This window comes from Balaenoptera acutorostrata, chromosome 12 (assembly GCF_949987535.1).
Source record: "Balaenoptera acutorostrata chromosome 12, mBalAcu1.1, whole genome shotgun sequence".
Classification (NCBI taxonomy): domain Eukaryota; kingdom Metazoa; phylum Chordata; class Mammalia; order Artiodactyla; family Balaenopteridae; genus Balaenoptera; species Balaenoptera acutorostrata.
In genome coordinates, this window is record NC_080075.1 from 15,553,231 (window position 1) to 15,570,172 (window position 16,942).

At 54.6% G+C, this 16,942-nt stretch overlaps 1 protein-coding gene across 4 annotated transcripts; it reads left to right on the forward strand.

Moving 5' to 3' along the window:
• Positions 1 to 15,159, forward strand: CAPG (capping actin protein, gelsolin like). 4 transcript variants are annotated; one of them, XM_057558425.1, is made up of 10 exons: positions 1 to 23; positions 8,280 to 8,315; positions 8,478 to 8,650; positions 8,756 to 8,910; positions 9,101 to 9,268; positions 11,046 to 11,195; positions 11,542 to 11,634; positions 12,130 to 12,262; positions 14,288 to 14,376; positions 14,968 to 15,159. In XM_057558425.1, the coding sequence occupies exons 2-10, from the start codon at positions 8,293 to 8,295 to the stop codon at positions 15,031 to 15,033; spliced, it is 1,050 nt and encodes a 349-aa protein (XP_057414408.1). In that variant the 5' UTR covers positions 1 to 23; positions 8,280 to 8,292; the 3' UTR covers positions 15,034 to 15,159. The 4 variants fall into 4 exon arrangements, with proteins under 4 accessions (XP_057414408.1, XP_007175422.1, XP_057414407.1 ...); XM_007175360.3 differs by lacking the exon at positions 1 to 23 and adding an exon at positions 856 to 924; XM_057558424.1 differs by lacking the exon at positions 1 to 23 and adding an exon at positions 1,680 to 1,775.
• The last annotated feature ends 1,783 nt before the right edge of the window (positions 15,160 to 16,942 follow it).

Consider the following 16,942-nt stretch of genomic DNA (forward strand, 5'->3'; position numbering starts at 1 on the left):
GCAAGGCAGCAGGGCGCAGGCAGGCAAGTAGCGCTTGGGGTCTGACCACCCGGCGCCCGGGCTCCCCCTGTAGGGGTCGGAGGGGCTCAGCTGGTCGCGGGCCCCCTCCTCTGCGCGCCCGGCTCCCCCTTCTTCTCCTAGGGGCGCAGCCACGTGTCTAGTCGGGTCTCCTCGTTTCCCGTAAGGAGGGGCGGGAGGGGGTGAGTCAGTGCTAAAGAAATGCTTTATTTTCCTCCATTTGGGACAAATTGAGCATACCTGCTGGGGAGACCGGAGAGGGAGGAAAAATGAGTCTGTTAAAAAACAACTTTTAGAGTCTGGTTACCAGATAATGTGATTAATAACGTTAGTTATTGTTAGAGTTCCAAGGCGCTAGAGAGTCCTAGACTCTTTTAACTGACCTGCTCTTTTGTTTCGCTGTTGTTTGCAAACGTCTCCCCGCCCCCCCACCCCGCACCCACCTCGCACCCACCTCGTGGTGATGGGGCCACCTTTTTAGCCAGGTGAGGGTCCAGTGTGGAGAGAGAGCAGTGACTCCCATTCATCCTTGTGCCCTTGCTTGTGCCCTGCGGAGTCCAGAGCCCTAGAGCCACCCGGGTTTTGCACCAGTGCAGACCAGCGTCGACGAACCTCGCTGGGGCCGGGTGGGGGCAGGGCGAGGAGAGGTGATCTGGGGTTTAACTTTCCATCCCTCTGCTAAACCGTGAAGGGAGAGGGAAGGGGCATTGCTTCTGGAGGTGCTGGGGTCCCATGGTAAATTCTGTGTTGGCAAGAGAAAGCCATCTAGGTTTATTGAGCGTCTATAATTTGCTCATTAATTATACCATTTCATTTAATCTTCACTTTTGTCTTCATGCCCCTTTTACAGGTAGGGCACAGGGAGGCTCCAGGAAGTTAAGTCACTTGCAGGAAGAAGCAGAGCCAGTAAGTAGCCAAACTGTCCAACTCTTCGCATTCTACCACATTAATCTGCCCAGCCTCTGGCTCTCGTGAGGACAAGACCCTCTTTTTAAGGCCATGGAGACACTCAGGTGCCAGCTAGCGTTTGTGTTCTTTGAAGAAGACATTCAACTTATCTTGTTCTGGTCCAGAAATTCTAACACATGCATTGATTCGCTTCCACTGCTGCCCCCTGGGTGGGGCCTGACCCTGAAGGCTGAGCCTTATCTCTTAACTAGCCTGTTGATCAACCCTGGGTCAGGCCTGGCCTGTGTCCAGGACAGGTGGGCCAGAGTTCTGGACTCCGCTGCCTCCTCTTGCACGGATTCAGGAGGGCGTGGAAGCTTCCCTTGCTCTGTCTCCTGCTCCCTGTGTGATCACAGGCAAGTCACTTGTGCTCTCAGGGCCTTCGTATCCTCCTCTGGAAAGCGGACAAGCGAGTTGGACCAGTCTAGCTCCAGGGCCTTTCGATGTGATGGAGGCAAGATGGCCCCTGGGTTGAGCCAGAACCATGCTTATTTTTATTGCTGTCCCTCAGAGCACCCTGGGCCGAGACTGTGTGGCAGTCAACATCTGGTGAATGAGAAGCTGAGCAAGGGTAGATCTGAGAGGCATACAGCATGCAGGACACAGCAAAGAATGTTTTCCCGGCCTCAGCCACTCCCTGGGAACTGAGCTTTAACAACAGCAACAAAAAAATCAAATGTATGCATTCAGGCAAGGAGAAAGGCAAGTCGAGAAGGAGGAAAAAGTGGTGCAGAGCCAGTGACCCCACCCAGGAAATGTGACTAACCCAGCAGAGGCTGGGGCCAGGCAGACGTGCCTGCCTCAGGCTGGTGAGTGGGGAACATAGGCAGTCTTGGCTTTCCTGTGGTTTCCCTCGCAGGTCCCAGACTCAGAGCTGCCAGCCCTGGCTTGCAGCCGGCGGAGGCCACTGTGACGGGGCTCCGAGCTGGCGTGGGCCTCCACCTCCCTATGGGGGTCTCTGAGGAGCCAGCCTGGCCGCACTCCCTGCCAGCCCCCAATGTCGATCTCCTCCATCGGGGACTGCCTGCCCGCCCAGCACAGTCTACCCTTTCCCTCAGCACCAGCTGGGGAAGGATCCCAGGGGTGGGGCCGATGGGTGGGAATATCAGGAGATAGCAGAGGGAAGGGAGAGGCCGCGGGGGTCGGGGGTGGGGTGGGGGGTGGGGCTGGCTGGAAGGAAGCAGAGCCTGAAAAGCAGAAGTGGGAGGAAGCAGAGCTGCACGGAGAGGTGAAAGTGGAGGGAGGCTGAGGGAGGATCGCCGTGGGATGGGCTGGCCGGGACCCTCTTAGGTGGGCAGGCGAGGGCAGAAACAGAGGCTCATGTTTCTGGAAGCCGCTTTGTCCAGGACTGGTATGCCCCACCTGCTGTCCTTTCCAGTCACTGGAGCCTCAACTGCCTGGGCAACAGGTGGATTGGGCTCACCATATGGATAAGGAACTCCTGGGCCGGGGCTTGTCCTGGCTTGTGGAGAAGTGGTGCCCAACCTCCTGACAGAGGCCACCACACTGAGTGACCGGACACCTGAAGGCCCTCAGACAGCCCGGAGGTGCATTCAGATTTGAGGACACTTGTTCCTAAGACGGGATGGTGGCGTGATGGTAGATAGGTGGGCTGGAATGGCTGGGGGCAGGTGGGCAGGCCTCGCATTTGAATTTAAACTGTGTGGCACGGTCCATTTTTTTTTCTGACCAGGATCGAAGCCGTGCCCCGTGCAGTGGAAGCGTGGAGTCTTAACCACTGGTGGCACGGTCCATTATTTTGCAAATTCAAGAAGACCCCAGCCCACGGTCCAGCCAGCTGCCTGGGGTAGGGTGGGGGTGGGTGAGGGAGGCGAAGGTGGAGCCAGGAAAGGGTAGGAGTCCTGCTTGGTGTCAAGAGAGAGAGCACTGGCCGAGGAGTTTCCAGGTGAGGCCTCTGGGCCCAGCAGCTCCTGCAGATGTCCAGGGTGCAGGCTGGGAGGAGCTGGTGTCATTTCTAGTGCTGACACTCGCCCCTTACTCTTTCTAGGGGAGGAGGGTAGGGGCTGTTGCATTTCACACCTAAGGGCAAACCGGGACTGTGCGGTGAAGGGACCTGTTGGGCATCAGTGGACTCGGGATCTGAGGAGGGCACAGATAGCGGGGAGGACCTGTCATTCTGACAGCTGGCAAGCACTGCCGCAAAGGTCTGCGTAACTGACCCCCCACTTCACAGCGTGTCCTCAGAGGCCGCCTCCTTCCTGAGTCGGGACCTTGGGACAGCCAGCAGGGCAAACATCCTGCCCCTACCCCTGGCCTCTGCTTTCTGCCACCAGGGCTGCTCCTGCCTGTTGATTTCCTGTGCTATCTCTTTTTTTTTTTTTTAATTTATTTATATTTATTATTTTTTTGGCTGCGTTGGATCTTCGTTGCTGCGTGCGGGGTTTCTCTAGCTGCGGCGAGCAGGGGCTACTCTTCGTTGCAGTGCGCGGGCTTCTCATTGCAGTGGCTTCTCTTGTTGTGGAGCACGGGCTCTAGGCGCGCAGGCTTCAGTAGTTGTGGCACGTGGGCTCAGTAGTTGTGGCTCGCAGGCTCAGTAGTTGTGGCTCGCAGGCTCAGTAGTTGTGGCTCGCAGGCTCTAGAGCTCAGGCTCAGTCGTTGTGGTGCATGGGCTTAGTGGCTCCGCGGCATGTGGGATCCTCCCAGACCAGGGCTCGAACCCGTATCCCCTGCATTGGCAGGCGGATTCTTAACCACTGCGCCACCAGGGAAGCCCTCCTGTGCTACCTCTTAGGCTCCATCTGGTCTAATAACTGGAGAAAGTCCAGTTAATCAAATACATTCTCTGAGTGCCTGCAGGGTGCCAGGCACAGTGTGAGGTTCCAGCTCGATCCAAAGAGGCAAAATATGGCTCCTCCTCAAAAGGCCTTTATAGTCTAGTGGGGGAGATGGCCAGGCCCATAACGCAGCACACTGTGGCAGAGTGGGAAAAAGTAAAGGCTTTAACATAAGAGGTACAGAAGCAGCTGCCTTTTGAGGTGGTGAGTTCCCCATCACTGGAAGTGTTCGAGAAGAGGATGGTGAGGGATGTAGGGATTTCTGCACTGTGCGTGTTTAGGTGCATGTTAGGAGGCAGATGTGGAGTAGGATTAACTAAGTATTAAGGCTCCTTCTAATGCCAACATCTGTGATTCTGTGACATTCCCCACATAGGGTCCCTTGCATATGATGGCTTCCTGCTTCACCACCCCCATCAGCTAGACCTTGAGACTCGCATGGGTTGTTCTTTATTTCTGTGTCCCTCCACCCTCATTTTGCCCAGTGCCAAGCTCCCAGTATAGACCCTGAATGGAATTGAATAGACCCTGTTGTGGGCTGCTTAAGGAATGCAGGAGTACCGGGCATGTCCCTGCTCTGGTTGAGCTGTCAGGTCATGCTCCAAGACAGCCTGTAAGCAGGAAATGAAGGGTGTGCTCCTAGGTGAGAGGGCTGGGAGAACTCCCAGAGAAGGCCGAGGCCACCCACTGTCCTAGAAGCCTCTTCAGATGGCTGCGGCTTGAAATGGGCCCGGAGGGGTGGTGGGGCTTGGATGGACGTGAGGTGGAGGTTCACACTGAGGAAGCTGAGGAGCTGTGGGCTTGGGCAGAGGAGCTGGAGGGCGGGGAGTGACAGGCCGATGGCAGTGGGCGCTTGTGGGGGAGAGCTGTGAGCAGGAGGCTGGCGGGCAGCTTTAGAGTCCTCTGGAACTTCTCCAACACTGACATCCGGGCTCCACCCTGGAGAGTCTGGTTTTTATTTTTAAAGAATCAATTTTATTTATTTATTTATTTTTGGCTGCGTTGGGTCTTCGTTGCTGCGTGCGGGCTTTTCTCTAGTTGCGGCGAGCGGGGGCCGCTCTTTGCTGCGTTGCGTGGGCTTCTCACTGCAGTGGCTTCTCTTGTTGCGGAGCATGGGCTCTAGGCACACAGGCTTCAATAGTTGTGGCACGCGGGCTCAGTAGTTGTGGCACACGGGCTTAGTTTCTCCACGGCATGTGGGATCTTCCCGGACCAGGGCTCAAACCTGTGTCCCCTGCATTGGCAGGCGGATTCTTAACCACTGCACCACCAGGGAAGTCCCGAGAGTCTGGTTTTAACTGGCCTTGGCATTGGGATTTTTTAAAAGCCCCCAGGTGACTCTGATGTGCAGGCAGGTATGAGATGCTGTTCTGGACAGAGTTAACTGGCAGCATAAGAACCACCTAGAACATAGTTCAAGATGCAGATGCCCATCCTCACTCCAGATCCGTGGAATCAAAATCTTCAGGCCTGGGCCTCGATGTTTTTATAAGATCCCAAGGTAATTCTAACCGGCGGCCGGGCTGGAAAGCCAAAGTGATGAGGGCCAGGCAGCCAACCCCCCTCACCAAAACACTGCAGTGGTTCTCGGAGGCCTGTAGCCCCACAAGTGGGCTGCCTGCTTTTGAGTTATGTCCTGAGCTCTCAGGTCAGGACACAGAACAAAAAATTATGGGAATCCCCTGGCAGTCCAGTGGTTAGGATGCCGCGCTACCACTGCCGGGGTGCGGGTTCGATCGGTGGATGGGTAACTCAGGTCCTGCATGCCGTGTGACACGGCCAAAAAAAAAAAAAAATAGACAGCTCACAGTTGGCCCACTTGTTCACGCCATCTCTGTCCACGAACTCTCCCCACCGGCTCGGTCTCGGGGGTGGCCACCTCACCACTTCGGGCCTGAGTCGCAGGCTGAGCTGTCCGTTACAAGGGATGTGGGCACAGCATGTGACCCTCTGTGGGATGGAGAACCGTTAAAGGTTCCCTCCCCCAAACCTCCCCCTCACTGCCTCCCCTCTACCTTGGGGAAGTGTGGTTCCGAAAAATGCCTTCAGCTATGTTTTAAGTTAGGAAGGAAAAGGAAAGTCATTTTCACCTGGTATTTTACACCCATGGCCACTGCTCCTATTTCCCCCTCTGTTTGGTACTCAGACTCAACATCCTCTGCTCTCCCGACCATCCCCCAAAGATTGCCCTTTGCCCTTCCTGCTTCCCCAGCCCCCAAGAGTCTCCTCATGGTGCCTTTTAACCTTGAAGTTCCCCAGGTCCTTCCCTTGCACCGCTGGGGCTCCCTGTTAGCTGCATAGCATGAACTAGGTGGCAGTGCTTGCTGGTGTGGGCTCTGCATTTTCAGCCAAAGAAAGAAACCCTCTAGTCATGGGAACACAGGAAAGAGAGTGAGTGAAGCTACAGCTACTACACTTGTGAAATTTTTTAAACGATAGTATTTTTTTAAAATGCTTGCCTTTGGCACTTTTTTTTTCCCTAAATAACTTTTGTCCAAAAAAGGTTGCTCTTACTGACCTACAGAATAAAGATGATATTCATCATCCTGGCATTTGAGGGGAGCTGGGCGTACCAGAAGTGATACCTGAGACACAGACGTAGAGAACAAACATATGGACACCAAGGGGGAAGGGGGGGGGGGTGGGATGAATTGGGAGATTGGGATTGACATATATACACTATTGATACTATGTATAAAATAGATAACTAATGAGAACCTACTGTATAGCACAGGGAACTCTACTCAATGCTCTGTGGTAACGTAAATGGGAAGGAAATCCAAGAAAGAGGGGATATATGTATACGAATAGCTGATTCACTTTGCTGTACAGTAGTTACTAACACAACATTATAAAGCAACTATATGCCAGTACAAATTAATTAAAAAAAAAAAAGTGATAGCTGATGCCTGGGAATGGGGGAAATTCCCTAGGGAGGGAGTTAAGTATTAGAGAAGGCACTAAGTCTAATGTTAGCTGTAGGTTTTTTTGTTTTTCTGAGATTTTTTTGTTTGCTTTTGGTAGATGCCTTTTATCAGGTTAAGGAAGTTCCCTTCTATTCCTAGTTTGCTAAAAGCTTTTTTTTTTAATCAAAAATGGATATCGAATTTTTCTAAATAATTTTTCTGTATCTATTGAGATGATTTTCTGTTTGTTTATATGGCTTGTTAATAGGGTGGATTACATTGATTTTCATATGTTAAACCAACTTTGCATTCCTGGAGTAAACCCTATTTAGTCATGATGTTTTATCTTTTTATATATTTCTGAACTCCATATGCTAAAATTTTGTTAATATTTTTTTCCTGTGTTCATGAGGGATCTTGGTCTAATTTTCTTTTCTATAATGTATTTATCTGGTTTTGTTATATCAGGAGAATGGTGGCAGCATGGGATGAGTTGGGAAGTGCTCTCTTGTTTTCTAGAAGAGTTTGTGTAGAATTGGTATTATGCCTTCCTTAAGTTTTTTTTTAAATTAATTAATTAATTAATTTTATTTTTGGCTGTGTTGGGTCTTCGTTTCTGTGCGAGGGCTTTCTCTAGTTGTGGCGAACGGGGGCCACCCTTCATCGCGGTGCGCGGGCCTCTCACTATTGCGGCCTCTCTTGTTGCGGAGCACAGGCTCCAGACGCGCAGGCTCAGTAGTTGTGGCTCACGGGCCCAGTTGCTCCGCGGCATGTGGGATCTTCCCAGACCAGGGCTCGAACCCGTGTCCCCTGCATTGGCAGGCGGATTCTCAACCACTGCATCACCAGGGAAGCCCCTTCCTTAAGTTTTTGGTAGAATTTATCTGGACTTGGAATTTTTTTGGGACGGGGGAGTTTTTAAGTACAATTTCAATTTCTTTAATAGATATTAGAACTCTTCAGGTAATCTATTTCTTCTTGAGTGAACTTGCATAATTTGTGTTCTTCAAGCACTTTGCCCATTTCGTGTAAGTTGTTAAATGTATTGGCATAAAGTTTGTAATATTCTCTTTATCCTTTTAATACTTGTAGAATCTATAGTGGTGGTCATCTCTTTTGTTTCGATACTGGAAATTTGAGTCTTTTCTTAATCAGTTTGTCTAAAGGGTCATCAATTTTATTGATTTGTCCAAAAACCAGCTTCATTGATTTTCTCTGTTGTTTTGGTTTTTGGTTTATTGATTTTAAGTCATTGACTTTAGACTTTTCAAATATAAGCAGTTATTGCTTAGAGAGATGTATCCCAGCCTCATGCAATGCCCAGAGTTAGGAGTCTGGAAGCAGAAGAGGTCACAGCAAGGGGAAGACACCGGCCCAGGGCCAGAGACTCCTAGTCGTTTTCACTAGTCACTGTGTGATTTGGGACTTAGACTCTCTGAGCCTGAGTTTCTTTGCCTGCATAATGGAGCCAGGGATAATCTCCTCTTGAGCTCTTGGAGATGAATTAGTTGAGTATGAAAGCACTTGGCCACCCGGAAGGACCTCCCCAGACCAGTGTGAAGGCTGGTTGTCATGACATTTGTAATAAGCATGGCTTCTTGTGTCTTTCCAGATCCGGAGACAGCATGTACTCACCCATTCCCCAGAGGTAGGCTATGCACCCCGTTCCCTTCACCCCTCCCCTCTTCTCTTCCAAGGGCTGCCCCTCCTCATCCCCACACCACAGTCCCCAGGCCTGCCCAGGTCTCTCTGCTTGTCTCCTCCACCACTTGTGGGCCCCGGCCACCACCAACCCTCCCCCCTCCCGCAGTGGCTCTCCGTTCCCAGCCTCGGTGCAGGATCCCGGCCTGCACTTATGGCGGGTGGAGAAGCTGAAGCCGGTGCCCGTGGCCCCTGAGAACCAGGGCATCTTCTTCTCGGGAGACTCCTACCTAGTGCTGCACAATGGCCCGGAAGAGCTCTCCGATCTGCACCTGTGGATAGGTAAGTAAAGGGGCTGGGAGGACTGGTGGGGGGACTGGCCCGGGCAGGGGTCGGGGCTGGCAAGGATCTCACGGGCCGTGCCCTGCCACCTCCCACTCGCCCCAGGCCAGCAGTCGTCCCGGGATGAGCAGGGGGCCTGCGCCGTGCTGGCCGTGCACCTCAACACCCTGCTTGGGGAGCGGCCTGTGCAGCACCGAGAAGTACAGGGCAATGAGTCCGACCTCTTCATGAGCTACTTCCCACGTGGCCTTAAGTACCAGGTCAGAGCCCACCTCCCGTACCCCAACCCGCGGCTGCCGTCAGAGTCGGGACCCCTTCCAGCTGGTCCTTACCCTGCAAAAGTCGCAGGCCCACACGGGGCTGGGTCCTCCCCACCTTTCTGCCTGCCTCCCAGTGGGATGGGGTGTGGAGCGCTCGGGCCTCCATTCAGGCTGGCCATCTGGGCTGTAGGAAGGCGGCGTGGAGTCAGCATTTCACAAGAGCTCCCCATTGGCCACCCCGGCTGCCATCAAGAAACTCTACCAGGTGAAGGGCAAGAAGAATATCCGTGCCACCGAGCGGGCGCTGAGCTGGGACAGCTTCAACACAGGGGACTGCTTCATCCTGGACCTGGGCCAGGTGGGTAGGCAGGGTTGACTGAGCACCCACCTGTGTTGACACCGTGTGTGTGTGTGTGTGTGTGTGTGTGTGTGTGTGTGTGTTTTGGCCGTGTCTTGAGGCTTCTGGGATCTTAGTTCCCCAACCAGGATTGAACCTGGGACCACAGCAGTGAAAGCGCTGAGTCCTAACCACTGGACTGCCAGGGAACTCCCTGGCATTGTGTTTTTTGTTTTTTTTTTTTAATGAGGAGTCTTTTTTTTTTTTTTTTTTTAATTGATTGATTGCTATGTTGGGTCTTCGTTTCTGTGCACGGGCTTTCTCTAGTTGCGGCAAGCGGGGGGCACTCTTCATCGCGGTGCGCGGGCCTCTCACTATCGCGGCCTCTCTCGTTGTGGAGCACAGGCTCCAGACGCGCAGGCTCAGTAGTTGTGGCTCACGGGCCCAGCTGCTCCGCGGCATGTGGGATCTTCCCAGACCAGGGCTCGAACCCGTGTCCCCTGCATTAGCAGGCAGATTCTCAACCACTGCACCACCAGGGAAGCCCTGGCATTGTGTTTTAAAAGGTCAGGGACCAGGAGGCCAGGGCAAAGGGAGAGGGGCTGAGAAGCTATAAACCCATTCCAAGTGGGGTCGCTGCAGCCATTACAAGACATCCCTGTATTTCTTAGGACAGAAACCTCCCTCTGCTGTCTGGCCATTGCCTCTAACACTGGCGCCTACTCTCTCCTTCTCCTGGAGCCTTTGTAGCTCCGAGTTAAGCCGCCTCCCAGCCCATGCGTTAATCACTTCACTTATCCCTTGCCTCCGTGAATCTATGTGCCTGCTCTGAGCCAGCACGGGGACCACAAATTGCTCACCCAGGGCAGGCAGCCAAGACGGGCCTGTCGCTGGCTGTAACCCACGGCAGGAGGTGATGAGGGCCCTCTTAGGGGCAGTGGCCTGTGCTGGGGGAGCTGGGGCCAGGGAGAGGCCTTTCTAACCCAAGCCCACGCCACTGTCCCAGGGAGGCACCATTTGACTGGACCCTCACGGAGGGGAAATGCCGTTCCAGGTGAAGATGATGGGTAAGCCGAGGCACTGAGACAGATGAGGGTGCAGACATGCATGTCGACAGCAGGGAAGGATGTAGCCTGACCGGGACCCAGGGTGGGAACAGGAGCGGTGGGAGTGGAAATGGCTAAGGAGCTGAGATCCAGGGCAGGAGGAGATTGATTCTCTGAGGGTCTGGACCGCATCTGTCGTGCTAAAGATTTGGGGCAGGAAGAGCAACCCAGATGCTGTTTGGAAGGAAGACTGGAAGTAGTGAGATGGAGGCAGGGGACCCGCTCAGGAGGGCTGATGAGGGCCGTGCCCGGCGGGGGTGCAGAGGTGTGTGAGATACTGGGCCCAGGGATGTCATTCACCCATTCATTCATTCAATAACTATGTATTCTGGGCCTAGCGACGTGCCCATTTCTGTTTTGGCACTGGGCCTACAGCAGTGGGCCAAGCCAAGCCAAACAAAACAGAACACTCATGCCCTAAGGAGGCTCACTTTCTAGTCAGGGAAGATAGATTATAAACAAGATAAAGATGTTTCAATATATGACACAAGTAATGTGGAGAAGGATGGGGATGCGGGGCAGAGAATCACTCTTGCGAAAGACTGTCATTCCCGTCCCCAGAGAGGCCTTGGTTCCCCTCTGCCTTCTTGATTGTCTTCGATCGTCTTGCCTCAGAGGGCAGTTCTGCGGACCCTGTGAAGGGCAGGATGCAGGCCGTCGGCTCTAACCCGCGCCTCCCCACCTCCCTCCAGAACATCTTCACCTGGTGTGGTGCAAAGTCCAACATCCTGGAGCGAAACAAGGCGCGGGACCTGGCGCTGGCCATTCGGGACAGCGAGCGCCAGGGCAAGGCCCGGGTGGAGATTGTCACCGATGGGGAGGAGCCTGCCGACATGATCCAGGTGGAGAGCTGTGGGGAGGGTAGCTCTGCTTGGAAGCCCCTGAGAGAGGCAGTGATCAGCTGGGGGCACGAGGGCGACGGGTGGAGGGCTGTGAGGGCATCTGCGGTGCTGCTCAGGGCTTGGCTAACTCATCGGGTGCCTTGGTGGGATTCAGAGTCAAGTACCCCTCGGGACGGAGGGGCTGGTGGCCGGGCAGGAGGACCTAGCCCTCCCCACCTGTGCCCGGCGCCCTTGTGCAGACAGAGTTTGTCCCACTGGGGCGGTGGCCCTGGGTGTGATGGGCTGGGAAGGTCCAGGCTGAGTGCCCAGGAATCCCTGGAAACGTGGCCCGCCCTGACCCCTGCAGGTCCTGGGCCCCAAGCCCGCTCTGAAGGAGGGCGACCCTGAGGAAGACCTCACAGCTGACCGGACAAACGCCCAGGCTGCGGCTCTGTATAAGGTGGGCGCCCCAGGCCTGCCCTAGGACCAGGCGGGGTACGAGCGTGGTGCTTGTGGGGCTGAAAGGAGAGGAGAAAGCAGTGGGAGGTTGGGCCGGCCACCAGGGTGGTTTTTCCAGGGCTTGGAGTGAGGGTAGGATGGGAAGTGAACGGATGTTGGAGGAGATGAATGCCACTTCGCTTCCGGCCCATTCTTGGAGAAGGTTTGAAACAAGCCCACGCTGAGCTTTACTTTGTGGGATTCTTTACCTTCACTCATTAATTTGGAGTCTACTTAATTTCCATGGATTCTGGGGCTCTGTGAGGCGGTGATTGAGCCTGAAGTAGGGCTGGGGGTCGCCCAGGATTTGCCTGTCGTGCTCCCTCCACCTCCGGTCTGCTGCTTGGCCTGGGGCGGTGGGAGGTGCCGCAGCTGGAGAGGCAGCTGCTCCTTGGTGGAGATTAGGGCTTTGTGCTGCAGGGAGGAGGGTGACACGGCACTGCCCATCCTCCCCCAGGTCTCTGATGCCACTGGACAGATGAGCCTGACCAAGGTGGCCGACTCCAGCCCCTTTGCCCCCGAGATGCTGATACCCGACGACTGCTTTGTGCTGGACAACGGGCTCTGCAGCAAGATCTACATCTGGAAGGGTACGTGTGGCTTCTGCACCCCAGCCTGAGACCCCTGCAGCCACTCTGACCCGGCAAGGCTTCCCGCGGGAGGGCTCGGCCGACCCAGAGACGGCTGACTCAGGGAGCCTCCGCGGCTGTGGGTTTTCTCAGGGTTTCCTGTGCCCAGCCCGTTAATTCCAGGCAAGGGCTCTGCACCTTTAGTCTGCCTCCGAATCACCCGAGGGCCTGTTAACACCCATAGCTGGACCCCACCCCTGAGATTCTGATTCACGAGGTCTGGACCAGAGCCTGAGAATCTGCACATCTAACCAGTTCCCAGGCCTTGCTGCTGGCCCAGGGCCTGCGTGTTAGGGCCACTGTCACAGAGCTCTCCTGGGCCTTTGGCCGCTGGGACCCCTGATCCTGCCATTCTGCCTTGGGGTGTGAGAGATCGATCTTAGATATGAAATCCCACCTTATGCAGTGGGTAGCGAACTGGTAAAACTTGTTTTTCCAAGAGATTGGGTTGGCTGGGAATGAAACACTGTTGTGCGGAAGCCTGTTTGCTAGATCCAACTCTGAAAATGCAACAAAGCTCTGAGTCTCTGAGCGGTACCGGGAGCCTCCTTATTTCTCTGTGCTTGTCTTTTCTTGAACGTGTCTCACCTCCCTGCCCAGATTATAAACCTCTTGAAAGCAGGAACCATATGGTCTCTAGTGTCCTGACGAGATAGCATGTGCTCAATAAAATATTTGTGGGGTCAACCAAGGCCAAGAGAAATTCCCAGCCAGGAGGATGGAGAAATGTTAGGTGTTCTAACTTGGCAGCTACTAGGCAGTAACACTCCTGCCTCAGGGAAGGGCCAGGAGTGGCAAGCAGCAGGGCAGCTTTCTAAGAAGTAAGGCGGTTGGGTGGGGGAGCATTGTGCTTCTGGGGCTGCCTTTTCCCTCCTGCCTCTGGGTACCTTCCCACAGAACCAATGGGGTGGACGTGGTGCTCCCAGATGCCCACGGAAGTGTATTTAACCCCAAGCAAAGAACCAAGACACCGGGACTTCCCTGGTGGTCCACGGCCTAAGACTCCACGCTCCCAATGCAGGGGACCCAGGTTCGCTCCCTGGTCAGGGAACTAGATCCCACACGCTGCAACTACAGAGCCTGCACGTGGCAACGAAGATATCTGGCGTAGCCAAATAAATGCATATTAAAAAAAAAAAAAAGAACCAAGAAACCAGTGGAGAAGCAGGAAACTTGGGAGCCAGGAAGAGGAGTATTTTGTAATCACAAAGGAAGGATACAGCACATTAATTTCAGACACGTTGTCGCGAACTAGATTTTCATAGCCTGGCTGGAGAGCCAACCACAGTTCACAACATTGTTTCCTAGGAAAAGCGCCTCCAGCTGGAGCGCAGTTTGGTTAAAGGGACTGCCTGCAGGCAGGAAGGGAGGACGCTGCTCTCCCTTTTTATCGGCTCTTAGTTGGCATAACTATTAGGCCGATGTTGGCATCTGGCTTTGTGGGAGTCAGATCACAGTCAATCACATCCTTTTTTTCGTCCAATTTCATTTTGCAAAAAAACAGTTGATAACAGTGCAGTTGACAGACTCAAAAGGCGAGGGGCCCTGGAGTGGGAGAGAGGGGCCTGAGAGTCTGATGCCAGGGAGACATTAGTTCTCCCTGAATATCCCTGGGGCCCTGGCCCGAGCAGAGGGCTTTGACGATTGGAGCGGGCAGAGGGCAGTTTTCATCTGGAGCTGCCAGGTTGGGAGGCGCTAACCTCCCACCTCCAAAGAGCCCCCTGAGTGTTCTTAGTGCCTCCTGGTCCATTTATTTTAAAAGGAGCCAGCTATTCTCTGAACCCCCTTAAGTCTCCTCGAGAGAAGTGGGATGTGGGCTAGAGAGGGTACCTTCTCTTTTACAAAATCTCCTCCTGGGAATTCACTGGCGGTCCAGTGGTTAGGATTCTGGGCTTTCACTGCTGGGGGCCCTAGTAAGATCCTGCAAGCCTCGCGGAGCGGCCAAGAAATAAAAAAAATTTTTAAAGTCTCCTCCCTATGATCCAGGGCGCAAAGCTAACGAGAAGGAACGGCAGGCGGCCCTGCAAGTGGCTGAGGACTTCATCGCCCGCATGCGGTATGCCCCAAACACTCAGGTGCGGAGCCTCCCTTCCCCCCAGCGCCCTCCCCCCTCGGGCTCCTCCCTGGCCTCCTGCCTCTCAGACTGGACAAGAAGGGCGGGAAAGCCTGGGGCACAGTCAGAAGCAGTCAGGCCTCCCTCCCAGACCCACCCAGTGGGAAAGCCCTTCTCAATCCTTCCAAGTTTTACAATACATGGTATTTTCTAAGAGGATGTTTGGGCAGTGCTCCCCTGGGAGCCCAGCAAGTCAGGTGCGCCTCTGGGCAGCTTGTGCACCTCCTCTGGGCCGAGGTCCCTAGCTGGTTCTGCCCCTTCTCATCCCAGCACACGGCGACACCACAGGTCATCCTGAGGGGAGCTGATAAGGCTCATGTATAATTGGTGCATCTGTGAAACTGCACCTGAGTCCTTGAAGCAATCTGTTTTCTCAGCCCGCGTCCCTGTAATCTTTCTCGTCTCTTGGCTTATCTGGAGGAGCATCCCTGGCCTGGATGGCATATGGACTCGGGCCTGGTGCCCAGCACCCTCCTCCCTGGCTCCGGCCCTCCCTGGCAGAGGCAGAGGTGGCAACCTGGTGAGCCAGACTCCTCCCCTGCTCATCCCACAGGTGGAGATTCTGCCCCAGGGCCGCGAGAGTCCCATCTTCAAGCAATTCTTCAAGGACTGGAAATGAGGGCGGGCGTCTCCCTGCCCCCACCTGCTGCCCGCTTGCTTCTCCTCCAGCTGCCTGGTGAGCGCCGAGAGGCCCCCGCGGATGATCAATAAAGGAGACCAGTGCTCTTCCTGCTCTCTGCCTGCATTGCCTGCCTTGGGCTAATTCTTCCCGCCCCACCTAGTCACCTGGCTCCTCCTCATGCTGGGCGGAGTAGGACCCAGGGGACAATTCCACAACCCGTGAGAGGCCAGAGCTGGCTTTGCATGATGAGGCAGAGGGGCCAGGAGTCCCAGTGGGCCTGGCAGGCACTGCTGTGAACCCAATAGGGAGGTGGCACAGGGCCAGGGCTCAGGATCACTTTCAGCCCGAGGTTCGGTTCAGTCTCACATTCCCGACTGGGAGAAGGTTGTGGCGGCGGGTATGGTATGCATCTCCATTCAAGCCAGTATTTCCTCAGGCGCCCCAATAATCCACTGCAAGGCAGCTTCCAAGTGATGTATGATCACCAAGCAAGAGCACGGCTCTACACCTCTGTGCGGGAGGCTGGCTTGTCACGTCGTTGCATCGGGTATTCGGCTGATGAGCTCAGGGCCACGTGGGGCCATGGGAAAAGCACCAGGCTAGTGCCCGAGTGTCACGGGTTCTGGTTCTCACCTGCCTCTGTTTGAGCCTGGGCAAGTTGCTTTTCCTCATCTAGGCCCTAGTTCATTCTCTTGTGTAACGGGGTAGTGGCTGGAATAGCAAAGAGGCTAGGTAGCTAAAAAGGCAGAGAATGGAGTAGCCTCAAAGCAGTCCCACCCTGGGGGACATGACCTGGCGGGGGGATATGAGCAAGGCGGGAGCTGCATAAGCCCAGACCAGAAGGACCGGAGTCCACGAGGCCTGGCAGGGTTGCAGCTGTCCTGACCCACCCTCACCCTGGGCCCTCAGGGCTCTGTGGCTTCTGAGCTCTGACACGCTGGATCTTCCGTCCCAAACAGAAATTCTGATCAAGTTCATCTCAGTGATTTTTGTGCTGAGAAGCATAGAAAAATCAGCTCCCTGTGTGTCCCCCTGCTCTCTTCTCCACACAGAGATATCCCGGGAGTCCACTGGACAGCCTCTGTAGAGCGTGTGCCAGGGATGACTTTTAAAAGGGGAAAGAGTAAGGGTTTTACCAAATCCATGGTTCTGACCTTTTTAGGGTTGTGAAGCACTTTAAGTCTCTCATGAAAGGCCTTGGAAGGCCTTTCCCAAGAAAAATGCACAGATTAAGATTTTTGCATCTACTTTCAGAGCATTTAGACGTCCCTCCCAACCAATCCGTCAACAGAACTGCAACTTAATCCCTGGACTGTTATTGCGAATGTTCCCAGGTCCGAAGTTGTATGGAGAGCATCCCACCGAGAGTGATGTGGGACAGGCTTCTGCAGAGGCCATTGGCCTCCCCTCCAGCTAGAGGCCCCCGAGTGCTGGTCCCTGCTGTGCTGTGGGCTGAGCACTCACGGTCGAGGTCTGCTGGCCTCAAGGTCTGAGCGAGGGAAAGAAATCTGCAGGAAAGGAACCATTGAACTTGACATTCCGAAGTGGAGGCTGGGCTGCGTTCTAACCCCACCAGGCCCAGTAATCTTGCTGTCATCTCTGTTGGTCAGCTAAGCACCCCGTCAGGACGAAGGAGGTGGACAGAGGATTAGTTCAGGTCGGAGACGACACAAGGCAAACAGCAGGGTCCATTACCAGCCCCGCCCTTGAGGCGTCCTGCTGACAGGAGTCCCTTCCATACTTGGGTGGCCATCTGTCGTCTCCACCTCTGTGATGGGCCTCCCCCTGCATGGGGCAGCCTTGGAGAGGCCTGCGGGGCTGGACAGTTGTCTTCCATGACTCTACTTGAGGGAGGTCAGAGGACGGGAGAGCAGCCTAGTGGGGCTCTCACCTGCCCCCCGCTCCC

Coding starts and splice junctions, on each gene's coding strand:
- CAPG (XM_057558425.1), top strand. CDS start 8,293: ATGTACTCACCCATTCCCCAGAG. Junction 8,316..8,477: donor TACTCACCCATTCCCCAGAG/GTAGGCTATGCA, acceptor CCCCTCCCGCAG/TGGCTCTCCGTTCCCAGCCT. Junction 12,263..14,287: donor CAAGATCTACATCTGGAAGG/GTACGTGTGGCT, acceptor CCTATGATCCAG/GGCGCAAAGCTAACGAGAAG.